Raw genomic sequence first — 17,611 nt, 5'->3', positions numbered from 1 at the left:
TATCTTAGTCTCATATGATTTCTATTCTCCTTTTGCAGGAGTAAGGCTCACTCTGAAATCAGTTTGGAAGGGTTTTATGAAACCAAGCTTCTGTCACCAGTGCAGAAGGATCCTGTGGAGATCCTGCTACTAGATACCAAGGAACGCCTGTCTGTAGAACTGCAGGACCGGCGTGCTCCTCTTGCTACAATGGAGAGCCTATCTGATAATGAATCCATCTATAGCTTTGATTCAAGGCGTTCCTCTGGTTTCCGTAGCATCCGTGGCTCGCCGAGTCTCCATGCAGTCATGGAAAAAGATGAAACTCATTGTTTTTATATTGATCCAGCAATTCCTGAGGAGAACCCCTCTCTTAGCTCACGGACAGAACTGCTTGCTGCTGACAGCCTCTCCAAACACTCCCAGGAGACTCAACCTCCTGAGGGCCTGCAGAACAGTGGAGATACCACTCCTCAGCGGCAATGCAGCGATGAAGGCGCTGGTAGTGATACTGATCATATCTCCTTTACTCCAGAAGAAATGACTCTCCAAAATGGGAGGCTAAGTGATGCCCCCAGCCCACAAGTGTTGGAGTTTGCAGAGTTTATAGATAGTCTCTTTAACCTGGACAGCAAAAGCAGTTCCTTTCAGGACATTTACTGCATGATGGTATCGGACAGTACCAGTGACTTTGCAGAGATTCCCAAGTCAGTCAGTGACCAGGAGATCTTGCTAAGAGCACAGTATGAACCCAACTTAGTTCCAAAGCCCCCCAGGTTATTTGCAGGCTCAACAGATCCTTCCTCAGGCATATCTGTTTCCCCTTCTTTCCCTCTGAGTTCTTCTGGAGAGCTTATGGACCTCACTCCTACAGGCATGAGTAGCCAGGAATGCCTCACCACTAACAAAATCCGGACTTCCACTCCCACTGGAAATATGACCAGTCCTGCCAAACAAGAAGACCTTGTGATCTCAGCCCTCTAATATAGGAGAGAAGGTGCAGATTACCTAATCCTATAATAGTGAATCTTGGCACAGCACTTGGAGGAGCTGGTCTCTTGGCAAGTGAGAATGGGTGACAATGCATGGGGAAGTATAGTTTCCTGGGTGCTACACTAATGGCACTACAAAGGATTTCAGCATGAAGGATGCCACATCATGGGTCATGTTCTTTAGTTAGGGAGAAAATCACTGCCTAATGCAGCTTGCTGCTTTTCAGGGTCTCGTTCACTGAAGTTAGATGATTGGTTTCCCTACCTCAGCATATTTCTTTAACAAGAAGGCAGACTCATTGCCTTTCCTGCTGAAATCGTACTGTCCATGGGCTAGATGATTAGAGTAACTGAGGTCTGATAATGCTCAATTGTCATGTCAAAATCAAGGAAATGGTGACATTGGGCTTTATTGCACTAGTGTGTCATGTTTGATCCAAGTACCTGTTTATTGTTGTCATCAAGATTTTTTTTATGACATGCTCTCCTGTTTTATAGCCATTGACTGTGTTCCAGAGGAATGCAGTCTCCCGCTCTAAACCCTAACTGGGTGCAGTGAGAATTGGGATGGGGCAACCTGTGCTCCTCCAATTAGCTCTGTGTTCAGTGATATCTGCTCTTCTTCTAAGAAGAAAGAAAATACGTGTGCTGGAGAGTTGAAGGCCATTTCCATCTTTCATCACCCACTGGAGGGGTGAACAGTCTCTTGGGTCTCACATTGTTGCACAGCTTCCCAAACCACTATGAAATAGAGACAATCTTGCTCTCTAGTATAATTGTCATCTTTATTTGCATGGATTGGTTGGTCTAAACTAGCTTTTGTTCTTCAAGAAGCTTGCCTATGCCCTGCATTATTCCCCAAGTCCTTGAGTATGGAACTATTTTGTTCCCATTTATAATTGCAGTATAATATGGTCTGTCTCTGAATTCAGGAAAAAGAGGGACTTTTACTGCATATTGAAATCTCATATATGTTTACAGATCTACTAAACCTTTGGGAAGTAATTGGGAAATGTCTACTTTTGTGGGGAAAATGTGCTTTCTGCCCTTCCAATTTCTCTATTGGTATGGGGCCTAACTCATCCATGAAAAAAGTAAGAAGAATTGCTGTTACTTATCCTTACTAGAAAGTAAGTCTTACTAGAAAGTGAGACTGGAATGTTGGCATTAACCCTCTATGTATGCATCTTACACCCAACTGAATATTATGGGCTTAAGAATATGAGGTAACTACACAGCAGCAGCTCCTGAAATCGCATCTTAGCTATTAATCCTGCAGTTTGGTGCTCACAATTAAGTTCATGACAACAGGGTGACACTGTGTAAAATTGCAGGGATTTTCCAATGGTGAAATTGGGGATGAAATAGCATTTATGTAGAAGTTAAACATATTTGATCTACATACATACAATGATCTTGTATTGTACTAAAATATAACTGAATATGACAATGCCACATCAAATTCTTACCTTCAGACTAGTTCAATATACTGTGTCTGGGTTCTACAAAGTATACTAGACTCATCTCACAGGTCATGAAGTATGTCCGTAGTAAATCCCTTAAGTTTGCAGCTGTAAGCCTCCGAGTAGGCTGTTAAAATAAAGTGGTTTTGAGGAATTTTTTAAGCTCCCATGAATGATTAGTATGCTATGTTATGCTTAGAAGTTGTCCATGAAGAAGATTGAGAAGAACTGTACACTTTGTGGTAACAGATAATGTAATCCTGCATCTCTACTTGTAAACAGTCTCAGTGGACTCAGTTAGACTTTTTTCACAGGTAAGTGTGCTTAGATTTTCAGTCTTACTTTTAGGAGACTGTCTACATTCAACTTATTACCTTCTATACTTTAACACTGCATTTATTTGAAATAAGTGCAATTTACTTGAAATAGGTCTGCAGTAAACTCATGTGACTTTCATTTGAGAAAATGCATTGAATTGGGCTGCAAAATTTGGTTATAAAGTAGTGTACTTACATTGCATTAATGTAACTGATTTTACAATATGAAGGATACTGTTGAAACTGGAGCCTTTGGGATGTATATGCCCTTAAATGAGACAGGTTAGCCCTATTTTAAAGTAATTATGCTTTGGAATTATAAATTTCTACACTTAAAATAATGTTAATTTAATGATTTAGGGTTATTCCAGTTTTATAGCTTTGCTTTCAAATGTTCCTCTTTTTCCAAGAATACTTACATTAGTCAAGAACAATTCTGCCCATCTTCAAGAAAAAACCCCCTCTTTTGCACATAGTACAACACAACAATAGTTGTTGATTTAGATTACCATAAATATGTGCTACCCTAGGCCTGGGCTAACAAAATGTTCTTCACTAAAGAAATAATAATAAGTAGAACAATAGAAAAATTATAAAATAAAATAAATAATAAATGCATAGAAATAATATTGAGCTATTAGGGGTAAATTCATATTTTTCAAACATTCAGGTATTCTTTGTGATAAAAACACATAACAAAGACTTCAATGAAATTTGGAAAAGAAGAGATGTTGGTAAATTTAAGGTGCAGGTCCTTATAATGAATTAGACATTCCAGATTGAGTGTCTTAAGGATCTGAGAAAAACAATCTAAACTGGGTGGTTTAATTCAGTTGATCACATAAAAGCAATGTTTTTTAAATTGAACTATATTCAGTTATTATGTTAGGGCTATGATGTCTGATTTGCAAAATCCAGAGTTAAATGTTTATGTTTTTGCTAATATCCAATGATTATCTAATAATAGCCCTAGTTAATACTTAGATAATTCTTTAAACATCAAAGCACTTTACAAATTAAATAATCTTCCCATGCTAGGTCATGAGAACACCAGATGGGGTGGTGGTTATGCTTATAATTGAAAGAAGCGTATATGATGTATTATTTGAAGTAATGTTGTTAAAAAATATACTGAGGTTACACCATCTAAGCTTCTTACTTAAAAGAATTGTTTTAGATTTAGAGAGTACTGAAAACAATCAGGTAGCTGATGCAACTCTGCTTTAAGAAGAATTTAATTTGTTTTCCCGGTGGTAGATTAAGCTATTGCACTACAATGTCACGTCTGACCTGAAAGCGATTTTATTGTCATTTCTTAGAGGTTTTTTTTTTTTTAAGTTGTTTGATAGTGTCCTTAAGATTTTCCTTGCTTACTTTCTTGCCTGGGGCAGGAATAATTTCTCTAACTGAGTCCCAGTTTATCCATATAATTTGGGGATTTTTTGTTTAAAAAGGAAAAAACACATTGTGGTGACTCATATTCTTCAACTAACCTTGAATGACTATAGTAAAATTGGAATTGACTGGGAACATTTAGTTGTGTCAGTTTACAATATTCCATTTGCCTCTTATATTCCTATTTATCATATTCTTTTAGCATTAGTTGACTATTTTAATATAAATCTAAGTGGTATATAAACATATCCAGCAATATTAATATTCGTTTCAACTGGAAATGATCTACAACTGACATAAATTCAGTGGCCTATTGATTTTCATGCCTAAATGTGGTACTACCTCTTTCATTCCTAGAAAATGCTACTGTTCACATGTCTGCTCCCTCCACCTTGCTGAATTTGGTTTTCATCAATTTTTCCCCCTAGGTCTGAAAAGTGCCACTCTATTTAGTTATAATCTATTATTATTCTACATTAATAGTTAATAGATCTTGAATGGAAATCATACCACTCGGATGAATGTTTGAAGCGGAGTTGGCCAGCTGATTTACACTAACAAGTTGGATTTGTGCACTTTAACAAGTATTAAATGCAAACGTTTCTTAAATATGCTGATGCTGCTTTGCCAAAGATGCCCTCACAATCTTTCAGCTGACATGTTATAAATTAGCACAGCTAGGCAATCTGGATCTTTTGCACAGCAGTGTGGATTAGGATTATGCCTAATGGATAAAGATTCAAAAAAAAAGAAGAAGAAGATACAAAGTAAGTGGGGCCTCCAAACTGTCAGTTTCTGAATGTGGCTAAAAAATATATGTGACACATTTTATCAATAGGTTTTTATTGTGTTTAATATAAGTGTATAATAAAAAAAATTACAATAAAATTTATATGATTGAGTAACCATCATCAAACATAATCAGAAACAGGTATATAAACTTGCATTTTGTTTAATTAATTGCACAGTTTAAAATAATTTATTGCTGTTCAGATGAATTAGTGGAAGGTTGTTTCCATTATAATTAACTGAAAGAGGGTGTTTTCTTAAAATTTTCAATAGTGTTAATGTTAGTTCTTCTGGACATGTTTGTTCCAGGCATAAATCATATTATTGAAAGATTTGTGCCAAATGTGTGAGAATGGAAACATCATCTTATGGTAATTCATGTGGCTTTAAATATACATTGATCTTTCCATAATTTTGTTCCTTTTCAATAATCTGCAGTTTTCATCTCCCTTTCTATAATTTTTCAAACATGTTGATTATAATTATATTTTATCAATTTTCCCCTGTATGCTTGATGCTAAATACTCACTTTATTTACCATTGTTTCATCTTAGTGCTGGAGTCATCTTATTGTTTCAAAAAACTTGTTTTCTTAGTTATCAGGCTTTCCCACATTTTTAAATTCAAAACTATCCATGGGAGTGCTATTGTTCCAAGTATTCAAATTACCATATTCAAATTACACTTCTTCTTACAAATAGCACATCCTTTGTTCTTCAGATTGCCATGGGAAATACGATTACACAAGTGTTACTGAATAATGCCTTTGATGAGCACATAATTTCTCCTTCACGTAGTTTGAAAACCTCTGGGTCTTTTTTTTTTTTTTTTTGCAATTAATTACCATTTCTCCTACTATGCAATTGTAATTTTGTAGTATCAAAGATCAGCTTTAAAAAACATACATCTGAGGAATGGCTACATGCTACAATCTTGCTTTGCCCTACAGTTTCAAAAAACCTGACGTATTGTCTCTAGTTCAAAGCTAGCATTCAAAAAGACTTCTCACTTAATAGGAAGAGTGATGGATGGCAGCTAAAAAGTCCATCCTTAATATTTGGGGTGGGGGTTATTACTGTGTAATGTGTATTGCTAAAGATACAATTGTACATAAGGAATCTTATGAAACAATCTTACACTTCCATAGTCTACCCTGCCTGCCCAGGATTGGCTGTTCTGGCCATGTTTTTCCAGTGTCTCAGGCAGGGGTTTTTGAACTTGTTAAAGATTGAATCAGGGATTTTATGGAGACAGATTATGTATTCTACCATTGAATTACGGCTTTAACAATAACAATACTAGCAAAATAGTCCTTAATTAAAGCTTGCTCTATGAAGTTTTAAATTTAAACTGAAAAATATTCAAATGATTTCACCAGAAAACATCCATCTAGTGTTCCATAAATTTTAATTTATAATATTTAAATCATATTTTATATTCAAGCCTCAAACCTGGCGCCTATTAAAACCTAGACACGTGTGTAACAGAAATATGCAGGTTTTTTACACAATCTATCTTGATGTCCTTTGTTTCAGAATTGCAATTATTTTTTTCTATAGCACCTAGTATTAATGTTGCTATAGTAAATGACATTGAAATATTGAAATCTCCGCCGTGTGCTTGGTCTCTCAGGATGTACAAATTAATATATCTTATTGAGTATAGTATATTCTGTTCTGATAAATGTTACCTTTAAACATTATTTGTATACTCAGATAATTCAGATTATGTGGTCCAGAAGGCACATTGTTATGAAACCACCAGTCAGTTGGGAAGATTTGCACACGTGCATGTGCATGCACCCCATTAGAGACCTGGCCCCAAATGCTTTCACATCAAAGTGGTTGCCAAACTTTAAGAATTTGGAAGGCAGAGGTGGAAGAAGTTAGGGTAGGATGTGTACGTAGTTTCAGAGATTAGAAACCTCTAGAGAAATGAAAATAAAACATTTCATTTGATTTCCTCTCTAATGAGAGAATAGACAAAAGATCATTTTCCACCCAAGGCAATAATAGCATTGAATCACTGTATCCAAATCTGAAACCTATTATAAAAATGTAGTGGTTGAAAACTGGAGGCTGACCTTGCCCACTGAGACACAACCATACAAGGCATCCTTCTTTGTTAAAATCTTTATCTAGCTTCCTCAATCTTAAAATCCTTTTAACCAGGGGATTTAATTCCTGGGTCAGTTAGCACCTTTTAGAACATACTGTGTAGGACATTCAAGCACATAGTAAGTAATAAGTTATTATCACAAGATTTTTCAAAACTAATATTGAACCGTGAATTGTAAATAAAACAAGCATGCTGCTAAATTTATCCCAGATTATCTCCTTAACTCAGCTAACATTAGAATAATTTTTAGATATCTCAGTTCAGTTTCTCTAATTTGCTTTGCTGCAGGCCACCCTGGCATCAGAAATTTAATTTTATATTTATGGTAATCCAATGTTATATTTAAGACACACTTCCCCTTTTTATTGTTTTTTTTAAAAAAACAAATTTGTCATCTATTCTGGGTATTTTACACCATAGACAACAATTCTATTATTTTTCCTTTTTGAACTTTATTTATATAAAATTTCTTCTTCTTTCTCCCTTTCCTTCCTTCTCTCAGTTTTTTGGCCAAGTAGAAACTGAATGACAAGGCAGTAATTTGTTTTCTATTTCTCACTGCTTAAATTCTAGAATTGGATTGCTAACCTGACACTAAATTTGCTTCTTCCCTTAAATGCTCAGCTCTAAAATAATGATGATTTTATCAATGCAAGAAAAACAAAAAAAAAATTCTCAATAAGCACTTAAGACTTCAGTGTATTCATTATTTTTATTTTTCCCATTCATCGGCTATGCAAACTTCTATATATTTATTTTAGAATGTTGGTGTCTTACTACTTAATATGTACCATAATTACTGTTCTGCTCTTTTTCTTTGGTCATATGCTTTTGCCTCTTTTTAAGGCCATGTAAGGATAGGGAACATGTATCTTTTTTATTCAAGAGTGATATAAATTATTTTAAGAAAAATAAGGAGAAAAATTTATAACTAATAATGTAATAAGAATTAAGAATGCTAAAGCCTTGCATCTCACATTTTCTTATTTAAAGCCACTTATTTCTTCAATTCTAGAAAATGCACAATTATTTGTAGACTTTTTCACTGATTCTAGTTAATCCTTGCAGTTTTATGTTAGTTTTATTTATTTAACTACATTTGTATTCTGCTGTGCTCTCCCTCCCCATTGCTAACTTCAAATGATAAAGCACATATCTGACAAGAATAGTAGCATTCAAACCAGTAGTAGTAGTAGTAGTAGTAGTAGTAGTAGTAGTAGTAGTAGTTGATATAAAATAATCTTATATAAATAAGCATTACGTAAATGCCAATCCCATGCAACAGTCTTATTCTTTAAAAAAAATCTGTTATATTTATTTATTTATTTAGGGTCTTGGCTGCTAGTGTATTCATATTCTTTCTATCCCCAACGCTTCCATCTTTCTGTTAAGTTGCAAAATACATTGCAACCAAAATTATGCTGCCTCTATTTGTCAGTTTTTATTTATAATTTATTGTTTTCTTCATCTATGAACTTCAGGCAAGTAAACAAGCCACCCAATAGGCCACCACTTCACAGGCACAACACATCATATGTGACAGTAACTGAAAATACATCACGGTGCCTAGAAATAGGCTGTTTTTTAATAGCATTGGATATGTGAAATTAATATTGGTTGAATTAGTTAACTGCACCTAAATTTGAACTGCTTGAAAACAAGATTATCACTAGATAAGAATAAAGATTTACCCAGTTTCTGAATCTTTGCTGCTATCTAATGATCATTCAAAGTTTTGCAGTCCATTCGACCTAATTTGAACTTTGACTGAAATAAATTTTGTAGAAAAGTCAGAGAAGTACTAGTCTTCTTTATCTCTCAGATGGTCTAGTTGTTCAGCACCATTATATACAAATGAGATTTTACTTATTTTAAACTCATTGTGAAGTAGTCTTTAAATTTGTATATTGTTATGGCCATTGTAAACCTTGTCTCTTATTGGTAAGTAATTTAAACTACTCTCCTATTAATTTATTGTGGCTTACATATTGTGTTTTCTGTGAAAATACTTTACTTCTGTAAAATAACTTGAGGTTCCACAAAGAACATTGATTAATTGGCTGTTTGGCTAAAACAGTTTCATGGTTCCATGAAAATTATTTCATTATGGGTAAACCCTAGTTGTTTAAAGAGGCACATTGTGGCAAGAGCAGTGCATGGTAATATTATGCATCATAGAAACCTGGTTATAGAGCTCTTTAACATCAAATATAACATGGAAATCATTAATTTCCATTTGTATGAACATGAGAAGTACTACTGCTGTGACAGAAGTTGAAGCTTCCAGTTTTGAAGGTTCCAGTTCACACGGATAAATTTATAAAAACATACATAGTCTGCTGTTACATTATTGGAGAACTATACAGCTGGATTTTGTATATATAATAACAGTACAGTTAGAATATTCTCTTTCAAATTCATTGCTGAACAGAATATATGTTTTTTTCATTCTTTGGTAATGCCCTCTCCGTAGAAACAAAATTTCTGCTGTGTATACCTTTCAGGAAGAAAAAAAGGCTTTCATTCACCATTTTAAAATTTGGGATACCCCTTTGTCAGCTGAAATCCTTTCCTTGTAATCTTCCTTGTTTTCATATGTAATCTGCTATTTAGTAATACTGAATTGCCATAACATGAACATCCAGATATTAAAAGCTTTAGCAACTCTGACAAAATGAATGATAATTCCCTTCACCATTATATCAAAGCTGTCCATGGAGTAGCATGGTGGAGATTTAGGTTGGACCAAAAATATATCCTTCACCCTTTTGTATGCCAAGGCCTAGGATGAATTTCTGGCATACTGGGTGAAACCTCTCAAGGTCAAGAACGAGCTCCCCTGAGATTAAGGCACTGACAGTTGACCTGATTCACTTTTATTATTTGTATGCGTTATTTTTTATCAAGCATTAAGAAATATTATTCCAATTTACAAAAAAGATAAGGCAGTAATGTATAAGGAACAGTAATGTTTAAAAATAAAAAAAACCTAGCAGACACAATAGATAAAATATTGATGGTGAAGGTATTTTTTGCTTAATATAAACATTTTAGAAAATAAGGCAGACAAACGTAGACGGTGCTGAAAATATGGCAGTGCAGGAGCTTAGGGGCTATTCCTAGAGCATCACGTGCTTCGTTTTTTAAATGGAGTACTCAGATTTAAGCCTCTGAGGAAATTTAAACTATTTAGGATTTAAGATTATGAAATGGACTGCCAAAATATTATACAATACGATCATGGCCAACTCACGGATTAATCTGACATTGGCCTCTTTCTTTTTCTTCAAACGTTGCTCGAATATTCATATATCTTAGGAAAGACTTCTATGGCAAGCCTCTGAAGTTGTTCATGAAGGATTATAATAAGAATGGGCAAGGAATAAACTAGAATATAAAGAATAAGATAGAATATAAGTAGACATAAAGTTACTTTCTTGGATCCTAGTGTCCTACTTGATGGCAATTTCTTCTTTAACTCTTGCCAGGTGTCATTTTTGATATATTTTGTTCTTACATGTATTTCTCTGCAAAAGGAAGCAACCCAGGGAGTATGTCACATTAATAGCTGTGTAATTTCATGGGGGGAGGGAGGGAAGCATTGAGTTTCATGGCTATAAGCAGTACAGTCTTAGGTTAAATCCAACTATCATTGGGAAATTACTAACTTGTTTATATACTACTTTCTCTACTTTCCCCCCTTTGTTCCATACTATTTTTACGTGCCTTGGATTGCTGATTTCACATACTAAAACATGGTTTTGATTAGCTTATATCTGTATACTGTCACTTTGTTTTTCTTCTAATTTTCAGGAGAATTGTTTTTGCAGACATCTTCATCCTTCATGCCACTATACTTGGTTAAATACCCAAAGTGTCTTCTCCTTTCTCAGGTTTCCTCATCAGAAACAGGATTTTGCCAATACCTAGGATATACAACAAAAGGGTCAACTTTTGTGTTGATCTTGTTGGCTCTTTTGATTATGAGGCATACCTGAAAACATGTAGAAATGAGTGTGAGCCCACTCCATCACTTTCAAATTCTATTCTAACTGATTAAAAGTTTTTTATGAAAAGAGTTCATTCATGTAAAACTTCATTTGACTTCATTCATGCAAAAGTGGCATCTGCTTAATATTCCTTTTCAAAATCAACTCTGCATTTTAAATTCTTACGCTTTTCTTCTTATTTGATACCTGTGTGTTTCAAGTATTTATTATCCATAAGAAAGCTCTTAAGATTTTAAACTTTTTTGCTGCCAAGGTCCATCTTCCATGCCTAAAGTAAATGTTGTTGAATATATGCTAGCAGAAGTGATTTTGGAAGAAAAGTAACATGCAGACAACAAACTTTCTTATTTATCAGAATTCAGGACTCATTTAATGTGCATGGGAGGTTAAGGGAGGCCCAGATGTTCAGAAACTTGACTTCCTGCTAAAAAGATTTGTGTTGGAGAGACATATCCCAGTCCCATGTATCAAACTAGCATTCAGACTGTCTGATTCATGTAAAAGAACATTGTCTATCATATGCTGTCCCACTCCATGCCATTCAAATATACAGTACTACCAGACAAAAGGTGGCATTAATGCAACGTTATTATTCATATCAACAGAACTGTTCACTGGCAGGTATCAGCTTGCAGACAGATACTTTACTTGAGATTGGTGCAATAATATCCAATACTTAATTTTCAAGCTGTTTTAATACTTGATTTTCAACAATCATTTTAAAGTAAGTAGCTGATATCTCAATTCTGTCAGCTTTCTTGATAGAACTATTCACCATCAATCACATGCTGATGAGCAGTTCTTTTCATCTATTTTTTCCCCAGTGCTGGGCATGACAGGAGGAAAGGTGCTTTGCCATCCTTCCAGTCAATTTAAATTTATGATGATACATTTGTAATGCTAATTGCCAGACAACCTCCAGAATCTGGTACAAGGGACAGAAATCCAGGTAGTGTTCTTTTTATGCCTGAATATGTTCATTTCCTATTGTGTGGGTGAAAGAAATTCATATGGAATCAGTGTTGTGGAAGACTGTTTTGAGTATGGAATTTTAGACTTGCTTGTATGAGGAGCATTACCAAACGTCTTGCTAACCTGTAAAATTTCTGTACAAATAATTACTTTTCTTGCCTTTTCTTCAAAAACAATCATACAATTTTCTGTGTATGGCAGCCCTGCTTGTACCCTTCATTCATTGATCTTATCTTCTGCTGGGGCATGTTGGAGCCAGGCATTTATCAGTGGACTCCTGCTTCTTGAGCATTTAATCAGATTTGTCTTCCTCTAAGGGGAGAAGAATACCAAATCTCATCCATGTCTTTGGCCCCAAGGCCCTCCAGACCTCAGTCATAGGTTCTAGTATTTCTTTGTATGTAGTGACTGAAGAGGCTGCAAAACATTCATGTATTGCTACCTTAGGAGGTCGCTCATTTACCTTTTCTAGGAATGCTATCTGTTGGATTCCTGTTCTAATTTGTCCCAGCATGAAGGCTATAGAGAACTCTGAGCACTCTATCTGTGCCATTATGTGACTTTTTTAGCCTATGTATGAAAATATAAACTAACATTGCTGTAAAGAAAAATATTATAACATATTATATAAATATATATGTATATAACAATTCTGTATATTGTATAACTCCATCTATGAAATTGTGGTTGAGGCATGATAGAGTTATACAGTGGTATCTCGGTACTCATCGTTAATTGGTTCTGGGGTGTGTGATGAGTACCAAACAATTTTTCCCATAAGAAATAATGAGTCACAAGGTACCTGACACTGACAAGTTCTAGCTTTTGCATTGAGTACCAAACAGACGATGAGTACTGGGACAAAATGTGCACATCAAAGTGCATTGCGTGCCAAATTTGACAAGTTTCAAAGCAGTTGAGTACCAAGGTACCACTGTATAATATTATCCTATTCCTTGTCTAGGGTAAAGGGATTGACCAGCATTATATGCCCCATGAAGTTAAAAAGAAGAATGATTGTGCCTATGTACTATACTTTTGTTAGAATGAGAATAAGAGGATCTGCCTGTAGCATATCACACTTAGTTTGCCCATCACTATCTCTAACATTAGCCACCTTGGTTCCTCTGCTTTAGGAAGATAAGACGACATCCTATTTCATCATCATAAAGTTCCCCAAAATAGAGCAATTGTTGGATCTTAAACAGCAATACAATAATGAATAAAACATAGGCTAATCGTATCAAACATTATTAAGAAAAGCCCTGGTACATTAGGGCATGACACAACTGGTCCAGTATTCTAGCTAACAAGACTTCTACTTATGCAATGCAGATACAAACATCATCTTCCTCATAAAGATCCACATAATCTTTCACATTTTAGATATACGTAAATCAGTGCTAAAGCAACATTTTTGAAATTTTATTTACTGGCCTCCACCAGGTATTTTATTTAACCACTGATGTTCCTATTGAAGCCATGACACAAGCCATTATTGTTTGTTCTGCTTCCATTGGGGGGGGGGTCTAAATGCAGATTGTTTTGTTTGAATTCTATTGAACCTATTTCAATGAGTGAATAGGAAAATATTTTCAAGTGAAGAAACAATCATAAAAGCCCTATAGAACAAAATTTAAAAAATCATTCAGTGATTAGGTCCTGTTTCATGATTGTTCAAAGCTTTACAGTTTTGCTGCCCTAGTAGATATCTGTGTCCTGATTATCTGTGATGCCGTAGAGTCATTGTGACTTCTGGCAATTTTTCTAAACAAGCCCCTGCAATTCTGTTGGCAAGGTATTTTGGAAGTGGTTTGCCCTTGCTTCCTTCCTAAGGCTGAGAGAATGAGTAAATCTAATTGAGAAGCCAATTATTTGTTCACAAAGTTAAAGTTCAGTTATTTACTGATTTATCTTACATTATCTATGCCACCATTTTCAGTTAATTACCTCATGGCACTTTATAACTCAATCCTATCAACTGTTACAAAGGAATAACCTTGGAATAGAGCAATAACTGCCTACTACTACAGAAATTACATATGAGCCAGGCAAAACATCTGTCCCATCATCCATACTCTTGGCTGATACCAGATATAGTTCATGTCATTTTGCTGGACAGACATGGAAGACGATCTCACTTTATTACCTCAGCTAAAGGAAGCTTGTGAGATTGCATGTTCCAGCCAGGTGCCATGAGATTTGACTTTGCCACCCAGAATATCTAGCTGGCATCACCACAGGTAAAATGGAGATTATGGGAGAGCATCAGTCTGTGAAGGGCTGACACAAAATTAAGCAATACAGTTACCTAACCTCCCATCTGGTTTGTGTTAACAAAAGTGACCTATTCACATTGGGGAGAGAATGCAAAAAATGTGAGGAACAGCAAGTGGAATAAACAAATAAGGATGACCGTGTATCCTGTCTGAGTGATCATGTTATTTGTTCTGGTAAGTATCTCTTGCAACCACAGAAATACCAAGAAGAGAGTTGTAAAGAGTGGTATTCGTCTTGAAAATGTTCCTAACATTTCTAATCTTGTTCTTTTCCAAATGCATTGAAAGTAGCACCCATGATTAAGTAAAAGGAAGTTAAAATTATAAGGTACTAGTTTAATCCAGAATGCATAATAAATAGCCAATGATTATCAGCAGAGGAAAGAAGCCTTATGAATACATATACACGCTTGAGAAGAAGTCAGTGGGTTTTGCCACTGTTGTAAAAATGCTAGGATAAAGTGCAGAATATTGAGAGATACTGACATATTGAACAGGTAATATTACATTTTAATAAAACAACAAATAATGCTACCTTGAAGAATGTCATTCTACTGTTGCACGTTAAAATGGAATCTCACAATTATTATGAATCCTATTTTACAACTTCATTAAGGAAGAAAGGAGGCTGGGAGATAGTAAGAATGGATTCAGTGAGTCTGGCCTGCTAGGAATCTGAGTCGTAATATAGCTGTCTGCTTTGTTTTACTAGAAATTGTGCAGAGGATTTCATAAAAGGGAAAGTAATATGCCCTGCATAGTTTTCATATAATTATTTCCCTTTAAATTTATATATTACTATGCCAAGGTATCCTTACCTCCTGTTCTCTAGCCATTACTTGCTCCATATGCAGTTACTTTCATAGAATTAACCAGTGTCTTTATTTTAAATATACACTTGCATGGCTCTAAGAATCATATTGTCATTTATTCTGTTGGCACTAAAGCAGTTATGCAAGCTAAACAACATGACTACAGTACTTTTCAACTCATTGTAATGATTGGTGAAGTTGTCCGTAAACATCAATCTTTCAAAAATTTGGGGAAAAAATAAAAGCATTTTCCTGTACTATAAAAATATGACAGATCAATCACATTCTTTTACAGTGAAAATAGAAAGAGTGGTATACGGGCAGCAAGAAAGAAAAAAGAAGGACGGAAATAAAAAATTAAAGAGAAAGAAATAGTCATATCTATGGATGACTTGAAGTAAAAGTTTCTTAGTCCCAGTTCTAATAGTTGTAGCTGCAAAACAAAAACCTGGCTTCATGCGTTTTACTTACTGTTCTTATGATCATAAGATTGGTATAAGTTTGGCTTAAATTATGTGAATTTATATCTAGTGTTTTATAAAGTTATTGGCATATGTAATCCCAGGCAACTGAATCTTTCAGCATTTAGTAGATCCTGAGTTCCGATAAAATATTAAGCGTGTCCCCAAAATTGTTACCTACAATTTGAGGTTTGTAGCGTGTAAGCCTAAAATTCAGTGGAACTGACTATATCGGCATACAACTGAAATTCTCTAAATGTATGCATCAATGAGGAAAACAGGGCAAATAATACTCCAGAAGGTAGCCATGTCTGTAGATTCTTGCTAATGGAAGAAGTAAAATCACTGTATGCAAATTGTAAACTTGGTGAGCCTCAGTATGAACCTCAGATGGTAAGCTCCCCTTGTAGTCTGCAATAATAACCACTAACTACTAAAGTTAGTAAGCAACTGAAGATGATTCCAAGTCTGACTACTGTTTCAAAGGCAACTGGTACCTTCCTATTCTTGAATTTCCTCAAAAGAAAATTCTTGTGCCTATTCCCGTGTTACAACATATTAAGATACTTTCTAATGCAATTTAATGGATGAGTTCACACATGCTATGAAGTACATTCAACCACATACTGGGTTCTCATAAACCGTCATCAGAAAACAAAAACAAAAAACCTAACCTTCAAATTAATCAAACTTAACATGTTACATTTATATATGTTGCATGATCCCAGTCAAAGGATCAGTTCTCTAGTTTAATATTTGAAGCTAAGCTTAACAACAATACAAGACACCAGTCCTTCTAAGAAACTTTAGGGGAGACTGAAATGTTCTGGCTGATATTCCCATAACATATGGAAACATCAGTGAAAAGGCAAGATGCATGTTTAATAATCATTGTTCTTATTTTCAGTTAAGGGGACTAAATGTGTAAATCAGAAGCTGTGAAATAGATGTTGTATACAGGTATGCCTCATACCAGATAGAGTGCACTCTCTTGCTTCTGGCTTATACCTTATACCTCTCTTCTCCAGTGAATCTTTCTTGTGCAAAACTGTACTGACTCTAAGTCTGAAATATATACACAAACATCTTTTCCCTTTGATACCAAAATCTAAATATAGCATTTTTAAAAAATTTTCAGATACTTCCCATTTTCTATTTTTCATTACATTTTCTACGTTCCATGCCACTCAGAAATGGTGCATTTTGTGATAAAATGCATTCTTAGAAACACCACCAAAGATGTATTTAAAATTTTTCTTTTATTAAAAAATCTTATAACAATATATAATGGTGCAAAAAACCTAGTTTCAAATCCATTTCTCAGAATTATGCAAACAATAATAAACAGACACACAATTATTTTTTAAAATAATTTTATCTATAAGATAAGAAAGCAAAACGGGGGAATGCAAACAAAAAGGAAAAGCTATAAAAGAAAATAATTTTATTTGGTACAGATGCAAGCATAAAGATATAATTAGAATAAACCATAACACACAGTATTTCTCTAATCAAATCTAATCATCAAATCCCAATGTTAAAGTTTCAGATTCAAGCAAAAAATCCAAAAAGTCATTTTGAAATAGTAACAGAGAAAAAAAAAAAACTCCAAATTCATTTTCCTCAACTTAATTAATTTCAGCATCCATTCTTCCATTATAAGTATTTGTGAGTCTTTCTATGTCTGTGCATAAAGAAGCTTCACTGTTATTGTCATATATAAAGATAATTTGTTTGTTTGTTTTCTCAATTTGTCCATCAAACCAAAAGGAAAAGCAGTTGGCTTCAATTGTACCTTCAATTTGAGATTTGTGTGAATTAAAATACATACATGACACCAATATTTCTTACCTTTCTTACGTGTCCACCAGAGATGATAAAAAGTACTTTCAGACTGCCTACATTTCCAAAAAAAATTAAATATACCCTTATACATTTGCCATGCCTGGTTTTTTACCTTGTCTACCTCAAAGGGCTGACAATGTGCTCCTTGATTTCCTGAAGTTACAGTTCTCTAGGGCTAG

The 17,611-nt window shown here is 34.7% G+C and overlaps 1 protein-coding gene across 2 annotated transcripts in view; it reads left to right on the top strand.

The window, feature by feature from the left end:
* Nucleotides 1-17,428, top strand: part of DAGLA (diacylglycerol lipase alpha) — a 147,342-nt gene extending 129,914 nt beyond the window's left edge. For both annotated transcript variants that reach the window (XM_081938903.1, XM_081938904.1), the window contains exon 21: nt 39-17,428. In XM_081938903.1, coding sequence (XP_081795029.1) covers nt 39-963 — 925 coding nt within the window. In that variant the 3' untranslated portion in view covers nt 964-17,428. The remainder of the gene's footprint in view (nt 1-38) is intronic.
* The last annotated feature ends 183 nt before the right edge of the window (nt 17,429-17,611 follow it).

This window comes from Natrix helvetica (assembly GCF_964273705.1).
Source record: "Natrix helvetica genome assembly, chromosome: 1".
Taxonomy (NCBI): domain Eukaryota; kingdom Metazoa; phylum Chordata; class Lepidosauria; order Squamata; family Natricidae; genus Natrix; species Natrix helvetica.
The sequence above is the reverse complement of the archived record's forward strand: the minus strand, read 5'-3'. Positions and strand labels throughout refer to the sequence as shown.